The sequence below is a fragment of the Exserohilum turcica genome (assembly GCF_000359705.1).
Source record: "Exserohilum turcica Et28A unplaced genomic scaffold SETTUscaffold_11, whole genome shotgun sequence".
Classification (NCBI taxonomy): Eukaryota; Fungi; Ascomycota; class Dothideomycetes; order Pleosporales; family Pleosporaceae; genus Exserohilum; species Exserohilum turcicum.
This window is the reverse complement of record NW_007359926.1, coordinates 716,431-733,952: the sequence shown is the minus strand read 5'-3', so window position 1 is coordinate 733,952 and position 17,522 is coordinate 716,431. Positions and strand designations below refer to the sequence as shown.

At 50.3% G+C, this 17,522-nt stretch overlaps 5 protein-coding genes across 5 annotated transcripts; 3 read left to right on the top strand and 2 right to left on the bottom strand.

The window, feature by feature from the left end:
- Positions 1-653: 653 nt before the first annotated feature.
- Positions 654-2,725, top strand: SETTUDRAFT_103556 (uncharacterized protein; the record flags this gene model as incomplete). Its single annotated transcript, XM_008023892.1, has 9 exons — positions 654-787; positions 845-1,160; positions 1,287-1,473; positions 1,522-1,547; positions 1,643-1,767; positions 1,826-1,943; positions 2,003-2,120; positions 2,183-2,447; positions 2,500-2,725. The coding sequence occupies 9 exons, from the start codon at positions 654-656 to the stop codon at positions 2,723-2,725; spliced, it is 1,515 nt and encodes a 504-aa protein (XP_008022083.1).
- Positions 2,726-3,804: 1,079 nt separating this feature from the next.
- SETTUDRAFT_36838 (uncharacterized protein) lies at positions 3,805-4,313 on the top strand (the record flags this gene model as incomplete). Its single annotated transcript, XM_008023693.1, has 2 exons — positions 3,805-4,026; positions 4,077-4,313. 2 exons carry the CDS (start codon positions 3,805-3,807, stop codon positions 4,311-4,313), a joined length of 459 nt encoding a protein of 152 aa, XP_008021884.1.
- A 580-nt stretch (positions 4,314-4,893) lies between these two features.
- Positions 4,894-5,224, bottom strand: SETTUDRAFT_25469 (uncharacterized protein; the record flags this gene model as incomplete). Its single annotated transcript, XM_008023639.1, has 3 exons — positions 4,894-4,929; positions 4,999-5,064; positions 5,120-5,224. 3 exons carry the CDS (start codon positions 5,222-5,224, stop codon positions 4,894-4,896), a joined length of 207 nt encoding a protein of 68 aa, XP_008021830.1.
- Positions 5,225-8,372: 3,148 nt separating this feature from the next.
- Positions 8,373-9,687, top strand: SETTUDRAFT_158799 (uncharacterized protein; the record flags this gene model as incomplete). Its single annotated transcript, XM_008023891.1, has 2 exons — positions 8,373-8,575; positions 8,652-9,687. The coding sequence occupies 2 exons, from the start codon at positions 8,373-8,375 to the stop codon at positions 9,685-9,687; spliced, it is 1,239 nt and encodes a 412-aa protein (XP_008022082.1).
- A 274-nt stretch (positions 9,688-9,961) lies between these two features.
- Positions 9,962-13,757, bottom strand: SETTUDRAFT_158798 (uncharacterized protein; the record flags this gene model as incomplete). The annotated part of the gene is made up of 8 exons (XM_008023890.1): positions 9,962-10,278; positions 10,366-11,681; positions 12,439-12,443; positions 12,723-12,816; positions 12,873-13,131; positions 13,223-13,276; positions 13,461-13,593; positions 13,734-13,757. The coding sequence occupies 8 exons, from the start codon at positions 13,755-13,757 to the stop codon at positions 9,962-9,964; spliced, it is 2,202 nt and encodes a 733-aa protein (XP_008022081.1).
- Between the last annotated feature and the right edge of the window lie 3,765 nt (positions 13,758-17,522).

Sequence of the window (17,522 nt, the reverse complement as noted above, 5' to 3'; positions counted from 1 at the left end):
GAGCGCATGTTCAGTGAGCTTGGGGATCTACTAGAGCCTCGCCGACGAGGCATGCAACCGCAGCTTTTGGCGGCGATACAGTGCGTACGACGGTGGCGTAAAGCTGGTTTAGGCAACGATAATATTAGCTCAAAAGTCACTATAAGTGATGATAGTATAGAGACGTTGTATGAGCTGAGTAAGTGGGATAGCGATATCAATAGTGATAGCGAAACTCAACACCAAGAATAGTCGCTGTAGCTATAGCTAATATTATCTACTTAACTAGCTTTGAAAAAGACGCTATGACCATCAAGCTCATCAAGCTCATCAATCAAGCTGGCTTGATACACCAAGCCAAGCTGAGTCAAGCCAAGCCAAGCTGACAGTTTTGCTTTTGCCTATCAAGCTGAGGCAAGCCAAGCTGGAGCTTGGCTTGGCTTGATTGTTGACATCTCTGCATAATACCTATCATAGCACAGGGGTACGGAAGGCAGTGTGCATGCGTGCCGTTACATTGTTCAGCTAAGCCGGGCCAGAGCTCGTTCAAATACCCCTCGTCATGAGTTTTCAGGCTTTCGACAAGTACTGAAGGCCGCCCCAGCATTGTCCAAGATTCATACTCTCTGGCTGTCACCTTCCACTCTCGAAAACTCTATTACACTCTCTGTAACATGGCGTCACCTAAATTTCACATCGTGGTGGACGGGCCAGTTGGCACGTCCTTCCCATCTTTTCCCAGCTCCGACCTGGAGCAAGGCGACGTGACAAAGATCATACTATCGATGATCCGGAACAAAAGTGCAGTGTATGCTATAACATCTAGTAAATCCAACTCTCGTTACTCTGCTAAACTCGCTTCTAGGCCAGATAAGTTTTTCTTCACCATTGACGGCAAAAGCAAAGTCGACGATGCCACTACACTGGCATATTATATGTCACTGCAAGCCGAGGTAGGTTTACACTTGGCACGAGCCAGTCATTCTTGCTTACAAGATCAGGGCCAAAAGATACTTCAAGCCAACAAGGCACAACCATCCCCGCCTGCTGGGGGCTCTGAGCCTCCAAAGCCCGATGCTCCAAAACCTGATGCTCCAAAACCTGATGCTTCAAAACCTGATGCTTCAAAACCTGCGGCTGCAGAGCCTGGTATTCAAACCTTCAGGGTACAAGTGACAAATGTTGCTACAGCGACAGCTCCTCTTATCCCATTGCCGCCAATTACGAACGATAGTTTATCCAAAATGCTGGATTCGATCAGCAAAGGCGAACTGGCGCCAGGAAAATTGCCCACATTCTCTGACAAGAACCTGGCAGCTTTGTCTGGCAATTATGCTACTAACGCGGGCTCCAAAGCCTACCTTGAGCCAGGAGATTTGGACGGGACCCAATGGGACGCTGTGTTCAGAAACAACCGTGTTCTACATGGATACTTTTACCAGTGGTCTGGTGCTAACGACGCGAGGCCTATACTCGTGAAGGCCAGAAAGCCAGGTCGGTAGTTTCCCCCACCATCATACATCTTGCTAAAGAAATGACAAGCTTTCAACTTGCGTGGCGCTGGCCCAGTTGGTGTACCTGGTACCAGTGGTTCTGATAGCACTCAAGTCAAAGTAAGAATCCAAAAAATCATCCTAAATAGATTTTGGCATTTACATATTAGGTTCCCGCAATCCCACCTTTTTACATCGATGACGACGCATCAGTTGGCATTGTTGAGATCAGAACCCAGTTTCAGCACACGCTTATAAAAGAAGGGTTTGATTCTGTTGCCGTTGGCGGAAGCCTGTAAGTCGCGTTCAAATCAAATTACCAGATAATCTATCACATACTCATGTATTCAAAGTGGAGGTGGTGCCGCTTCTATTCCAGCCACTGTCACAGCATCATTTGAGAAGGAGCACTCCACTGTGAGCTCAACGTCCACTAGTACCAGCGTGGATTCTTTGGTCGCTACATACAACGTAAGCTCAAGTTTTTTATGGCAATATCAAAATTGACATTAAACTAACAAGATCTTTAGTTTCCCCGTGTTGTCGTGGAACTCGACCCGGAATGTCTAGTACTAACAGATGAGTGCCGAGCGGATGCGATGCACATTACAGATGATGCTTCACAAGCACGATTTTTCCGCACCTACGGTATGTTTCTCATCGATGATTTATCTGCATCTTACTTGTCTGACCATGTACCAATCTATCAGGCAAGATATTCGTAACCAAATTTACGCTTGGTGGCTATTTGCATAGCACTCGCAATGTCTCTTCCAAAGAACAGTCATCGCTGGAGCAGGTCAAAGATCGAACCCGCATAGCTGCAGGTTTGAGTATTCAAACACCAAAAGCCAGCGGTGGAATCAACGTCGCCAAGGTAGAGTCGACAGTTACCGAGACTGGTGTAGCATCGCTTCTCCAGGACGCGCATTTGACTTGGAATGCTCGTGGAGGAGATACGTTACTCTGTTCGAAGTAAGTATGCACTATATCCTGATCAACCGCACTATTACTCACTTCTGGGAAGTCCACCTGCCTGGGCCAGTACAGTTAAGGATTACAAGATGTGGCGACTCATGAATGTAAGTAGAAAGCCCATTCACTCAAAATTTCCGGAATTAACGATTTCTATAGCAACACAGGCTTGTAACTCTGGATGGTCTCATAAAGGACGTCGATGTTGTGGCCTGGCGAAAGATCGATCAGCCATCTACCGCGCTACCACCATCTGGAGACATCCTGAAGGATCATGAACAGATACGAATTACCTTGTTAGAGGCATTGATGGATCCTGACAACAACTCCATGGCACAGGCCATAGAGAACTATTATTGGAAGAACAAATATGATCAGGGAACAAATATCGACAAGTACGATACCTGGATGAAATACAACTTTCCCGCAGACAAGGATTCACTCATCAAAGCTGGTACTGGGTATGGGTCTCTTAGTATTGACCAGAAGGTTGGTTTTGGGCTTTACATGGTTGGCCTAAAGGCCCTAGAAGCATCATAACCGCGAACAGCTGCAGTTATCGCGTGGGGTTATTATTGAATGGAGATACTTTACGGTTTTAGGGAAATGATTTTCATCCAACTTCTGTAACTTTCAACATTCTCTGCTGTTAGTTTTGAAGGTTCAAAAACTAGGTGCCACTGCTGTACTGTACTACCAATAACTTGGCTATTTTGATTGCCACAGCATGTGCCACAAGAGCAGAAACAAAAGAAACCACAGGAGAGTACCCGTATAGCCATTTTGCATAAGAATTGAGTACTATGAAACGTTGTAAGAAGCTGATTTGTTGATATGTGGCGGATTCCGAGCAGCTGAGGGCGGGGAACATCTTGCGTCATGACTTGATTCAATATTTCATTTGGGTATTCTTACTGGTCATTCAAAAAGCAAGTCAGCAATGTGTAGCTAACCAGGGCGCGTAGCTGCGTCTTGTGGCCAACAGACCCAGCTGAGATGCTCAATGCAGCAGTCGGTTAATTCTTATCTCTGTATTCTAGGAGCGCCACGAGCATCCAGGCCTTGGTCCACATACATGGCAACAGTGGCTAGCGGATATGAAACGTTCTTTTTTGGAAGTTCGTAAACTAACCCATGACCACTTTCAGCTGTGATGACTACAGCTAGGCTTGATTTTGCTCCGCCACCTCCACAAAAAGAAGTCATCTGTCACCAAATCATGTGGCGTCCATAACGTTATGGAACAATGTCATTGCTCAAGAAGGCTGAGCTACACAGCTATAAATACTGCATGTGCGTACTTGTTGCTGTGAAGCAGACATCATCTTTCTACTGCCGCAGACAAAATTTTTCTACAATGGGCGATAACGGAAACATCACTGCACCAACCCGCCGCCAGCTCGTCGTGTTGGAATGGATGATCAACGACACCAGGGGTGGATTTCAAGAGGATATACTCAGCTCTCAGGGAGGATCCCCGCAGGTCGTCAGCATTTCCAGAGAGGATATGCGAAGAAATCCAGAACTGGAAGATGCAATTGGCAGCGAGGAACTCACGCATGCGACCATCGATCGTCAGGTAAACAGATTCCTCAAGAACAAGAAATAACTACTAAAGTTACGTCGCAGGGCTGTTTTAAAGAACCAAAAGATGACACAGGCGTGCCGTATGTCAATCTCCAAGCGCAGCTCGGTAACGCCCAAAACCGGCACACCTATGCGCATGTAAATGTGGTAGCAGATAGGCGCGTTGGAAGAGGATTGATCAAAGAAGCATTTAATCAGTCGCTTGACGCAACCCAAACTCGTTGGGTTGTGGAAACAAGCCCAGGGAAATTTGCGATAAAAGTCGATGTAAGGTCTTAAAGCCCTAATATAGATTAGCGGGCTGAGCGGGCTATCTCCATACCGGTTATGACGTTCTTCGTCTTAACTCAAGCTATTCAAGTTGCTTCTTCGTTAGCTACCCTATATATACCATAAATCGATGCCTTATTGTTACATTCAGTATCATGTCCCGAATACCCATCGCCCTGCCTGTAAGTCTATACTATACTGGTAAGCAGGTACAAGTTAGGCAGGGGTGGGGTTGCTAAGAAGCAGGTAGAGGTAGAGGGGAGGGCTTGAACACATAAGGACATTCACGCAGGTTATATATCAAAAATAGGTCTCCCACTCGGTGCTTATTAGCAAGAATCTGTCTTCGAAATTTAATATGGCGCAAGTTTATTGCGGCGAGCAGGCAGAGGGGTCGAAGAATTAGATTGACCAGTCATTGCGCCAAAACCGCGGAGCTAATGCGCGTCGCATGAACTTTAACTTAGCATCCATCAGTGCGCTCTTGTCATTAACATCTCTGTGAAGTTTCTCGATATTCTTATTCAATCTCCTCTTCTGAACCTGTTTTCTCTTTCCAGACTAGTTAAAATAACAATCACAACCTTTATCAGGTCTTGCCCATGCTGAGATGAATTTGTATTGGCTGTAAGGACACTGATCCACTATCAGTTCATCCGCTCAACAGACGTTTAGATAAGCTTTCTCAACTTACAGTTCCAGCGATAATTGGATTTGATGTGCACTTGGCCGCGTCGACAGGATCACAGTTCCCGGCTCCCTAGTTTCTTCATATCAGCATAGCCTTTGATGCAGCAGCCAAAAGATAGACGTACATCCGGTGGCCTCACTCCGCACTTTGATATGAGGTTCGCCCAGGCAGATGCAGAGCCCATAAGAGGCAATGCGACGGCAAGGATGTTGAGAAAGTGGAATTGCATTTTGAAAGTGTTTATCCCTTTGGTCTCAGGTAGAGAGAGAAAAAGGCTATTTTTTTACCAAGGATAAAAGACTACTTCTTGAAGAGAGCAAGAGTATTAGGAACGGTGTAGCCCTCGGATATTAAATGAGCAAAATACTGACTTGTCGTATCAACACATCGTATTGATGACATGTACTGGAACCATTGCCAAGAACATATAGTGCAATGCACTGCCGGGTAATAGATCTAGGCTTTACTAAAGGGCTTGTCTCGGTGAGATTTTCTTGGATAAGTGACTCTGATTCTTAGGCCAGGCCTCTACTAGTGCACGTCACTCACGCCAACGCTATAGTATTGTCGAGTGTCAAAGTGAAACATGTATCTGATTTTCCTTGTCCTAAAAAAAACATGTATTATATTAAGACGTACTTCAACAAAGAGCTTCAACTCAGACAGATGATTTACACGCTACTCGCGCCACACGCCAACCTCCGGTTGGCGTGTGGCGCGAGTAGCGCATATCGATTGAAATAATACCCCCTAGTCATAGTCTAGTCTGACTAGGCCCACTTAGTATCACTAATCTGCCCCTCTATACGCTGCGTACTAAAATATTACCACTTCGTGAAATGGGCATCTTGCTATGCTTCAGACACTACAGATGACCTAACATGTACTTTACCAATATTGCCCTTGTTATTCATGTCTATTTGTTGAGAGTTTTGGGTTTTGAATAATTGGCATTCCCCTGAAAATTGCTTTTCTTCCCAAGTCATTCCACAATGCATCGTCCAGACGATAATAAAATTCCGTCTGTCGCAGAAGTTGAAATCCGTGCCGTCTTACCGGAAGCTCGCGGGAGCTTCCAAGGGCTCTGAACAACTCTATTTTCAAGACCATGACCAATCTCTGAAATCATTCCCCGAATCTTTTTTCTCTACCACACCATCTTATACGCATGAATTCTGAGCCAGCGACTACCTAGCGACATTGTAAAAGCCCAGTATACTACTGTTACTTCTTGCACAAATAGGAAGATTCTAAACAGGGCACTACATACGAAACACTTCTTTCTTAAAGTACACTTCAGCATGTTTTCTTGAGCAACTAACATGCAGCTAGGATCTCGCAGGCCCTTAGCATGATCGCCGACCGTTACGCTTGGTGTGCCGGGGTGACGCCTGGCGGAATGTAAGAACAGCTACACGTATTTTGGCGTAGTGGATGGGACTCAACGGCTGCACTACAGCAGAGGAGCTGTGGTCCCGCTACGGACCGCTGCATTTAGCTCGCGGCTCGTTAGAGCGGTAGCGTCGGTCGTAATCATCTGTCGCGAATCACCAATGTGGAAGCAGGCCCTGTCTGTGGGTGACATGCTACTACTTCAAGTCAGACTAATTACTGAGCGAGTTGTCTCCGTAGAATTACTAGATCAGAGGCAATGTCTGGCCCAAGTCCTGGCGTTTGCTGCAGGAGTTACCCGTAAGGCGGATTTCCGCTCCCTCAACGGATCTGGCGGAGTTGACGCGTCGGCCTTGTAGCAATATCCGGGATGTGGGTTAGATGAATAATGGTTTGTATTCAAAGTTAATCTCACTATATCGACAAATTGGTGTGCTCTTGGACAGGCCTGCCCCGACAGCTTACAGGAATGACGCCAGCTGACACCTATCACGAAAGAAATTTTAGCGACCAAGACGTACGAGATTAGCTGTATCAAAAGAGCTGCTTCGTTCCACCACCTAGTGGCTGCCTTGGAGAGAAGAATGAAAGCAGATTGCTCATTGGTGAGCTATACAGCTTTCTTACTTCAGAATTCGGCTTGAGCAAGCATTCTCTCTTTACTATTGAGAGCGAATCCGGGTGATCATTTGAGATGCTTCCATTATTCAACTGTAATAGAGGCAGCTATCTGTACCACTTGCATCAGTCAGCTTCTCATAATCAGAATGCAGAACCAATCAGTCGGGTCAACCCATTACGATTAGTGTATCCAAGCCATCTTACAAGACTTTCGTGATGACAGTTTACATAAGCTTCACAAGCCTTAGTTACAGGATGCTGCTTATAAAATCTGCATATTAACACACACACGTTCAACCCTCAACGCAATACTAGGTTTCATGTTCAGCTGTAATCTCACTAGTGGTGAGAACTGGAATACAGGCTACAAATATAACAAGATTAGAGCGGCCGCTCCGAGCTACAAAAGCCAGGCGAAATGTCCATCAGCGAAAATCAATGGATTTTGGATTATTGAGCAGACATATAACCAGTAAGTGGTCTGAGATCATGGCCAGCATCAAAACTACTGTTACCAAGTCGTTGCATCTGGCTACACCTTGAAATGGGAGGGCAGGTCTGTCCATTCCTCCGAGATGTATCTCAAGTACCGCACGGTACAGGGCTGGAGCTAGACGACAACATTGAGACCTGGGGTACTCTTGTTGCTGCGATTTCGGAAAACACAGAGTCGGCAATAGCTAGATTATATATATAATTTGCCGTAGTAAGAGACTCGGCCCACCCAACGATGAAGGTTTTGCTAGTCAGCTGCTGTAGCTGTAGGAATTAGTTGCCCAAGTAGATGGACTTGTCGATTCCGCTCAGTAAGATTTCTGAAGAAATATCCCATTGCGAGGCGGGATCGGTGGCCGTAGTATTTCAAAGCTCAAAGGCGCAATTTGGGCTCCATTTGGCTGTTGATGCAACGAAGGGAGAGAACGCGGAGCGCATAGACCCCAATGTAGCTTAGCGTGTTCTGCGAGCTGAACCCCTAAAACGGAAACACGCTCTTCTAGCGTTCTCCGTCTTAACTCCGGGAGAAGCTGGGATGAAGCCACGGTTGAACCTTTTCCGTCATGTTCAAGACGAAATTAAATTGCATGGCCTGAAGGGGACAGGTGGTCACTCTGGTTCTGCGTCAAGTGTGTGTAGCTTGTTATTGGCGGGCCTTTTTTTGTATCTGCGCGACACAGCCTTTCTCTACTTTTCTTCTGCTTTCTTTTCATTACTTGTCGCTGTCGCTGTCGCTCGAGCGCTTGTTTCCACGCCGCCTAAATAAATACACTCCTTTATTCCCCGAAGACATCCCTATTACACACACACCCCAAGTCTACTTCCTCAGCTCGACCGTCTTCTCAAATCCACGGCACAGCGCATTCAGCATGGCACAAGCAGTGCGCCGCAAGGCCAACGAGACCAACGGCCACGCAAACGGAAATGCGCATCACCGTCTAGACGATGCGGTGCACTCGATTGAGCAGAAGCTGGAAGAGCAGGCCGAGCTGCATGCGCGGAATCCGCAAGAGCAGAAAGAAGCGGGGTTGTTCCAGCTGGTCATTTGTGTCGCTGGTATCTACGGAAGCTTGTAAGTATGGGCGTGGGCGCCGCGCGACGATTGGCGACGAAGATGAAGAAGAAGAAGCTGATAGAGCGCATCGCAGCATGACATGGGCATGGATCCAAGAGCGCCTAACGACGACGAGCCACGGCCCTCGAAACGAGCGCTTCACCTACTCCATCTTCCTCAACACGGTGCAGTCTGCCTTCGCCGCCATAACGGGTCTCGCATACCTCTTTCTGTCCGCGTCCAAGGACCCCAAGACGGGCGTGCGCAAAGTCCTACCCATCTTCCCCTCGCGCGCCATTCTCGTGCCCCTCCTCGGCATCGCCATCACCTCGTCGCTCGCCTCGCCCTTTGGCTACGCAAGCCTCAAGCACATCGACTACGTGACGTTTATCCTCGCTAAGAGCTGTAAACTGCTGCCCGTAATGTTCCTGCATATCTCGCTCTTTCAGAAGAGGTACCCGCTGTATAAATACGCCGTCATCGGCTTCGTGACGCTCGGCGTTGCCGTCTTTACGCTGTACAGCCCGTCGACTGCGAAGAAGGCCGCGAAGAAAAGCGGTGCTGTGAACGCTGAGGCGTCCCAGACAATCGGTCTTGTGCTGCTAGGCGTGAACCTGCTCTTCGACGGCCTCACGAATACCGTCCAAGACCACATCTTCACCACATTCAAGGGCTTTACCGGTCCCCAGATGATGTGCGCGCAGAACATCATGTCCACGGCGCTAACCGTCTCGTATCTGCTTATCACGCCTCTGCTTGCGTCGACTCCGCTTGCGGCTTCGCTTGGCCTTGCGACCGACGAACTCTCGTCTGCTCTCAACTTCATCACTACGTATCCCTCTGTCGGCTGGGACGTGCTCATGTTTTCCGCGTGCGGCGCTATCGGCCAGGTTTTCATCTTCCACACCCTCGCCCATTTCAGCAGTCTCTTGCTGGTTACGGTTACCGTGACCAGGAAGATGCTCACAATGGTCTGGAGCGTCTGGTGGTTTGGACACGAGATTACAAGCATGCAGTGGGTCGGTGTTGGACTTGTGTTTGGTGGCATTGGTGCTGAGGCCGCCATGGGCAGGAGGGAGAAGGCCAAAAAGGCTGCTGCTAAGAAGGCGGAGATGGAGAAGAAGAGGTAGATGCAGTATTTCTTTTACTTTTTTTTCTTCAAGAACTAGAGTCGGGAAAAGTGCGGGAGAACCTCTTTCTTACACCATTATATGTTTGATCATCTTTAGCGCGGTTTAGATACCTTAGATCCCAGCTCGATATATATGCTACAATGTAAGAATTACATCTTTTTTCTGCACAATTGCGTATTCAAACCAGTGTTACAAAACACAAAACATCGCATACGTTCAAATCAAGTCTAGCCACACATGTCCAGTGTCTGTACCTATCTACCTCCGCCATTTACTCCACCTTGCCCGTCTTCGCCCACTCCCTCAACACGTTCTTCTGAATCTTGCCCGTGCTCGTCTTGGGCAGTTCCTTGACAACAACAACTTCCCTTGGCACCATGAACCTGCTAATATTGCTGTTCTCCTTTGCCCACTGAATCACCTCTGCGCCAAGCGTCTGGCTGTCAGCACTGCCATCCTTGGTCGTCACAAAGGCCTTTGGGCGCTCTCCCCAGTGCGAATCGGGCACTGCGCAGACGCCGACTTCCAGAATGGCCGGGTGCGTAGAGAGCATTGCCTCAAGAGCGACGGATGATATGTTTTCGCCACCTATAAGAAGAGAGAGGGTTAGTTATTGTACATAAGCAGCACATGTTTCGTGGGTAGAAAACAGGCCAAGAGGAAAGAGCAGCGTACCACTGATAATAATATCCTTAGCGCGATCCAAAATCTGAACCGCGCCGTCCTCATGCCAGACAGCGAGATCGCCAGTGTGCAGCCATCCGCCTTCCCACAGCTTCTCCGTCGCCTCGGCATCTTTGTAGTACCCCTTTGCGCAGATGTTGCCGGAGAAAATGATTTCGCCAATCTCCTTGCCGTCGCGTTCCACGTCGATTAACACGCCTGCAGGCTGCTCAGGCTTGATAACGCGCAGCGCCTGGCTTACAATGAATCCGTGGCCCTGGCGTGCCATGCGGCTGTACTTTTCCTTTTCAGGTAGGGTATCCCATTCCGGCATGTGGTAGCCCTTTGTAATGGGTCCGTATGTTTCGGTCAAGCCGTAGACGTGGACGGGGTTGAGGTTCAAGTTAGACATCTGTTCAAAGAGCCAGGCTGAGGGTGGTGAAGCTGCTACGGTCACGCGCACGGGTTGGGGTAAGCGCTCCGCTTCCTTTGCTGCACACAGGAGCGTGTTGACGGTGGGTGCGGCGTTGAAGTGCGTAATGCCTTCTTCCTTGAGCAAGCGCCAGATCTCTGGGTAATCGATCTTGCGAAGACAGTAATGTGTGCCGCGAACGGCGGTGATGGACCAGGGAAATGTCCAGCCCGTGGCGTGGAACATGGGCAGCGTCCAGAGATACTTTGCGCGGCCTTTGTAGTAGTTGAGGCCGGATTCAATAATGTTGCCCATGGCAGCAAGATAGACGCCGCGATGCGTGTATTCAACTCCCTTTGGTCTGGCCGTAGTTCCACTGGTATATGCGAGCGCAATGACATCCTCTTCGTTCTTTGCTTGCGACTCGAGGTTTTCCCACCCTTTACCCCCTTGTTCAATGTCGTACTTCAGTCCCTCCAGCACCGCGTCGTCAAAGGGTCCTGAGAGCTGGCCCTCGGTGGCATCGGTATCCGTGTCTACCAAAATTGGCACATTCGGCTTTGCCTTTTTGTAGTCATCGAGCAAGCCCACAAACTCCGCGTCCACAATAATCATATCCACATCCGAGTGCTGAAAGATGTAGCTAATGTCATCATGCTTGAGCCGATAGTTGATAGCCACGCTTACGGCCCCGGCTGCTGCAATCCCAAATATGCTCTCCAGGAATGCTGGGGTATTGGTCGCCAGTATACCCACCCTTTTGTAGCCATGCTTTCTCAGGTAGTATGCCAGTCCTCGTGCGCGATCCGCAGCTTCCGCATAGGAACGTCGCAAGATCTTGTTGTTGGCTGTCTTGTGGTAAATTGCCGTAGCATCGGGCTCGATCTGCGCGGCTCGCCAGAGAAACCATGTTGGGCTGAGTGTGTGGAAATTGTGTCGGTGGTGGTATTCATGGCTGTCACCGGGATGGATGGCTAGGGGACCCGGAACGGGGTTTGCGGAGGTAAAGTGCGACGCGAACTGCTTAAGACGGTCTTTGGCGCTTTCCATGGTGAATGATGTGTGATTGATAGCAATTGGAACGCGAAAGGCTTTAATATGCACGCAGGATGCAATGTGGATCTACAAGCCTGGCCAAGGTGAGCTGAAGCAGCTATCGACGCGTGGATGCGGAGCCAGTCCGCTGCGGGTGCAAGTGCGAGATAAGTCCGAAAGGCAACTTACGCGTCGATGGAATGATTGGCGTGGGTGCAGGCTCGACTTTGATACCCCTTGGAACGAAGCGGACACGAAAGGATAATATGGTTCCCGGTTGAGTACAGCAGAAGGCGCCAACAGAGCTGGATGCGTAGAGTACATGTAGTAGGCCGGTCGACAGGCTGCGTCCATGCCAACGGGCCGGACTTTGGGGGAATCTGGGGAAGGGATCCTACGCGGGACGACGTCAGTGCCGAGGTTAAGCGCGATTGGCCTGGCGCGCGGCCACTTGATCCATTCCGCCGACCACAATGGTTCGGCATGTATGTCGTCTTGCACGGTTGTGCGAGACATGCATGTTAATACACAGACAGACAGCCGAATGGACATGCACCGCCAGAAAGGGATCGAGTTGGATTAAGCACATATACCACCAGTCTAATTGCTGAACGCTCAACGCCATCACCATGCTTTACATCAGCTGTGATTTTTCATTTCGTATTGCTTCTAGCCGGAAGAGTACCTGAAGACACAGCAGACCGACCGCAAAGAGACCCATGAACACGTAAGCACACTGGTATTGATGTGCTCTTTTAGCCTGGACACCCTTTCGTATGGTCGGAGTATAGTAGAGGAAAGAAACATCCCATGAGCCAAATGCAATCCACGCCGAACCACGTCACTGAAACCGACACTGGTCATCAACTGCCGTTTTCTAGTAGCCGAGGGCGGTAAGCTGCTCCTTGGTTGCGCTGTCCACATTGGCCGTCTTCTTGGCCTCGGCCAACTGCCTTCGGAGGGCCTTCTTGCGCTCGTAGTACGCGGTGCCCTTGACCTTCCTGCGCTCCTCGAGACTGTGAAAGAATTTGTTAGCAGGATGACACGGTGCGTGACGATCGTTGCGACATACCGGGCGACGACGTCTTGGTACTTCCAGCCGAATTCGTGGCCGAGACGGCCAACAGTGCAGTACTTGCGGCCGGGCTTGAGCCTCAGTACCCTCAGGGCCTGGGGGACGACGACGCGCTTCTTCTTGTCGTAGGGGGCGGGGACACCCTCGAAGGTCTTGAGGCGCTCCATGGCGGCCTGGCCACGGGCAGTCTTGTGGGGAATCATGCCGCGGACGGTTCGCCAGAACATCTTGGAGGGGGCGCGGAGGTGGAAGGGACCTGGACAGCGGGTTAGCACGGCGCGGGCGACATGGCACACACGCTCAGAACCTGACACCAAGCGTGCGGCACATGGACGGGCAAGACATACCACCACGGGTGGGGTTGTAACGGGTCTGCTTGCGCAGGAAAGCCGAGTACTTCACTGTAGGATGCTGTCAGCTGTTGCCTTTTTGTTTGGAATGTCCCGAGAGCGCTTCGCCAGAGCAGCCACAATGCACGTCAACAACCGTTCCACGTCCCGTGTCTACCCCCCTTTTTTCCAATTGCATTCTTTCTCCGTGGCCTGCTGTCTGCGTCGTCTGCTCGTGTTCGGTGGGTGAACGTACGCTTTGCGCGGAAGAACTCGCCCGAGATGTTAAGAGCCTCACATCGCACGACGACGATCTTCTGACCGTTGAGGAGCTGCTTGGCGACGGTGCTGGCGAGGCGACCGAGCAAGTGGCCCTTGCCGTCGATGACCTGGGTGCGCTGTCAGCGAGAGGCTCCATGGAGAGAAATGTGATATCCGCGGTGTTGACGGGAGCGCGAGCTGGCACGGCGGCGAGGTGCGGCTGCCCACGCTAGAAATATGCGGCTTCGTGTATTCGGGGCGTACGTACAATGACGGGTTCGAAGGTCGACATTTTGCTCGACTCCGGTGTGCTGTGAGGTTAGTTGTCGTGAGGAAAGAGCTCGTTGCAGCGGATTCCAATACCACCAACTGGCTAAGCGAATATTTCCACTGGTGTGTGCTGTGGTCCGTGCGCCAATTAGCGTCGCTCTCGACTCGACCACCGAAGCTCTGCAAGGCGAGCATCATGTTTTTGCGGGTGCCATGGTTGCAACTCTGGCAGGCGGTCTACCGAGCTTTGGGGTGCTGCGTTCAATCTTGCTGTTGTGCTCGTCGTGAGCGGGTGGGTGTGCGTTTTGCGAAAACCATGGTACTGAGGGGGCACTCAGCAAGCACTGAGAGACCGACATGCTCACAACGGCCATGTCCAACGCCCCTAGGCAAATATCGCCATAGCCCATTCGCACACGTCTCGATCCGGCGCACTTGCTGCATGTTGCGCGAAATATCAATGCAACGAGAAGAATACACCTATTTCTCCTAGGAGACGCTACAGCCATGTTGGGCTGCATGTCAGACGTTGTGCACGTGCTGTCTGTTGGTATATTGCTGCCACCATGCACATGTTCATGACTCTCATCAACCCAACTACTTTCTGTCCGGCGTTTGGTCTGAGGCAGGCCCTTTGATCGGTAGTTGTACGGCTGTCTATTGATATTCTACGACTCACAAGCTGCTACAATCCGGTCGCGCCAACGCATCACATCCCAGTCACCACCAAAACGCTGCTGTCGTCGCCAAATCGTCCTAGTCATGACTGATGCTCACCCTGTGTGACTGGATTTGGAGTTGTACTAAGAATCATATCTGCCAGCGGCAATCATACGTGTGTGCATCAGTGCTGTATGTGAGAGAACTGACAAGTCAATTTCCTTGCATGCTACCAGGCTCCTAATGTAAACGACATGCAAGAATTTCACGTAGAGGGTCAAAAAAAATGCAAGCTCAAAAACGAAGCAGGGCATGCCGGGGTATATCCTCCACCGAGTTGCTGCTACAAGATGGCAGGTTCGTTTACTGGAATTTACCATTTTGGGAAAACCCTTTTCTGTTCATACTCTAGTCAAGACGTCGTCTTCATACTTGAACTGACACGGAGGGAAACGGAACTTGCCGCGCTATTTCTGCTGAGTGTAATCACCAAGCCCATATGCTGTGTTGGGCAAGTACGACTCATAGCTCCTGCTTACCTACAGCAAACGCGCCCTCGGTCGCTCCACTCCAATGCGTCGAGGGGACACGACCTCTCTCTTCGGTCACAATGCGACATTTCAACAACCGAGTACGGCTCACTGCATCCAACCGCTCTAAAGACTGACAAGACTGAAGTAACTACTACGATCGACGACCCCACCATGTGCGTCCAGCGCTCTTCGCACCCACGCCAATGCTTAGGTGATATAGCAACCTTGACGAGACCCCGCGTACTATCAAGGAAGTGGCTCAGCTGCGCAACCGGGTTCCATCAACACGTCGACCACGAACCACCACTCAACATGCCAATATGCACATAAGAAAATGGGCATGATAACCCAGGCGCGTCTCATTGGCGCCAAGGTCTTACACCTGCTCTTGGAATTTTCGATTGCGGGTTGTTCGACAGGAATAAAAATTCAGCAATGAAAATGCTGTCCATCTACACCGCAGCGTCCGAGTGGCGGACTCTAGACATACTCATCGGAATGTTTGGAATAAAAATCATGCATCGTTGCTGCCACCTTTCCACGATGGCACGACAGGATACTGTACAGCTGATGTTATGGAGTTTAGCGTGTCAGCCCCAGTAAGTAGTCTACCAGACTCACGACCACGACTCCCAAGTCGTTAAATCAGGCTATGGGGCAGACATCTAGACCCCCACCAAGGTTAGTATGAAATCAGCACTCTCTTGGCATTTCTCACATGTTTGTCATGCTTTGTCCGGAAATTAGTGCCAATGTCCGATGTTCTGAGTGGCGGCTTGGAGCTCCGCGTGGTGGTGTTGAACTTGTTGCTACCCCAGTTGGCAATTTTTCTACCCTCTCTATTCGCTAATACACAATCCAGATTGACTTGGCAGCACTGCCACATGATGCAGGATCATCCAGATGCGGGTTGCTGAGGACATTGTTGGCCATGGCCATACCCCTTGGCTTTCCTGCATCTAGAATTTTCCGTCGTCTTGTTGGGTTTTCTCGCTACTCGCACGATACTGCAGCCTCGTGACATAACCAAACATGGACCACACACAACATGGGGCTGTCTCCAGAATCCGGGCCCGGAATTCTGCTCCACAAACATTGATTTATGCATTCTGGAATCAACGACTGGAATCACCTCATAGGACTGTGACGTAGGCGGCGACTGAAGAGCTCATGCCATGCCAAGATGGATCGCGGGTTTTGGTCCGGACCTTGATGATATCGAACACATGTACGGAGCACGCAAAGGGAAAAAAAAATTTGGCGGTGAAGACTGCGTGCCTTGTCACTCTGTGCACCGATCGTCGAGCACAAACTTTTTCAATCGGTATTCTGCCTGCGTTGTCGATCGCGGGCAGCATGCGGGATCTGCAGTCCACGTGACATGTGGCAGTCTGATCGCAGGCAAAATCAATAATGGCATCAGATTGGGGCCGTTTACCTGAAGAGGGCGATGGGCAGCACATGGGAGCAAACGACTACAAATGCGATTATAATTATTCGAAGAAGAATACATAGTGTACCCCGAGCACAATAAGATGGGAATTTTGAATGGGCGTGGTCGACTAGCCACGTGGTTGTGGTGGTGGTGGTGATTGTCAAGGCCGCGGAGCTGCCACAGCCAAGTCGTGTCATGCGCCACAACAAAATGCAGGCAGGTCGTCAGCCCCTGGCATTTTTACCCCTTGGCATCATGCGCCGAAAGAGGCATTCAGCCACGCTTCATCTGATGCGGCACAGGACCAAGGCCCCAGCATGCGCCACACCGGAACGAGCATGGCTCCAGCGCGCAAAGGACTGGGCGGGCGAGCAGGTATACATATATAGCAGGATGTTATTACGCGTCGGGCGTGCCTTGCGTGGCTAGTGGGTGTGGCTAGTGGGTGTGGCTAGTGGGTGTGGCTAGACGGGCGGCCAATGTCATGGATACATGGCACATCTTGGCACATGGTGTCCTAGACGTGCATTGCACGACTCGAGACGAGTAAGATGGAAAGGGGGGGGGGCCATGTATGTGAGCGAGGGCGCTGAGTCATCCGGAAGTCGGCACGTTTAGCTCATGGGCAGGCGCCCGCTAGAGACGATGGGTGGGCAGAAGCATGTCCCGAGCATCAGGGTGTGTGGGCGCCCACAGATGGACATGTTTTTACGCCAAGAGGCTTCCTTATGACGCAGAGGTGCAGGCTCGGTTCTTCCGAGAGAGGCAGGATTGGGATTTGCAGATTGCGGTAACGTCTTGCTGCTCGGCGAGGGTTTGCCGTGAAACGTCCCTGTGCTAACGTGTTTTATCAGTAAGCGGCCCACATCAGTAAGTGGCCCACCCCACCAAACCTGACGCGATACTCTCCACAACCACCACTATGCCGCGACAACAACGCTCTGTACAGACTTCTCGTGAAGGTAGAGTTCTTCTAGCATCTCGCGCGCTTCAAGAAAAACGTGTTGTAAGCCAGCGCCAAGCTGCTATGCTATACGACGCTCCACGAACAACGCTCCGACGACGCCTCCGCGGTACCAAGCCACGATCAGAGACAGCCTCCGTCAATCGCAAGCTATCAGCTGTCGAAGAGCAGTCTCTTGTTCAATGGATCATAGAG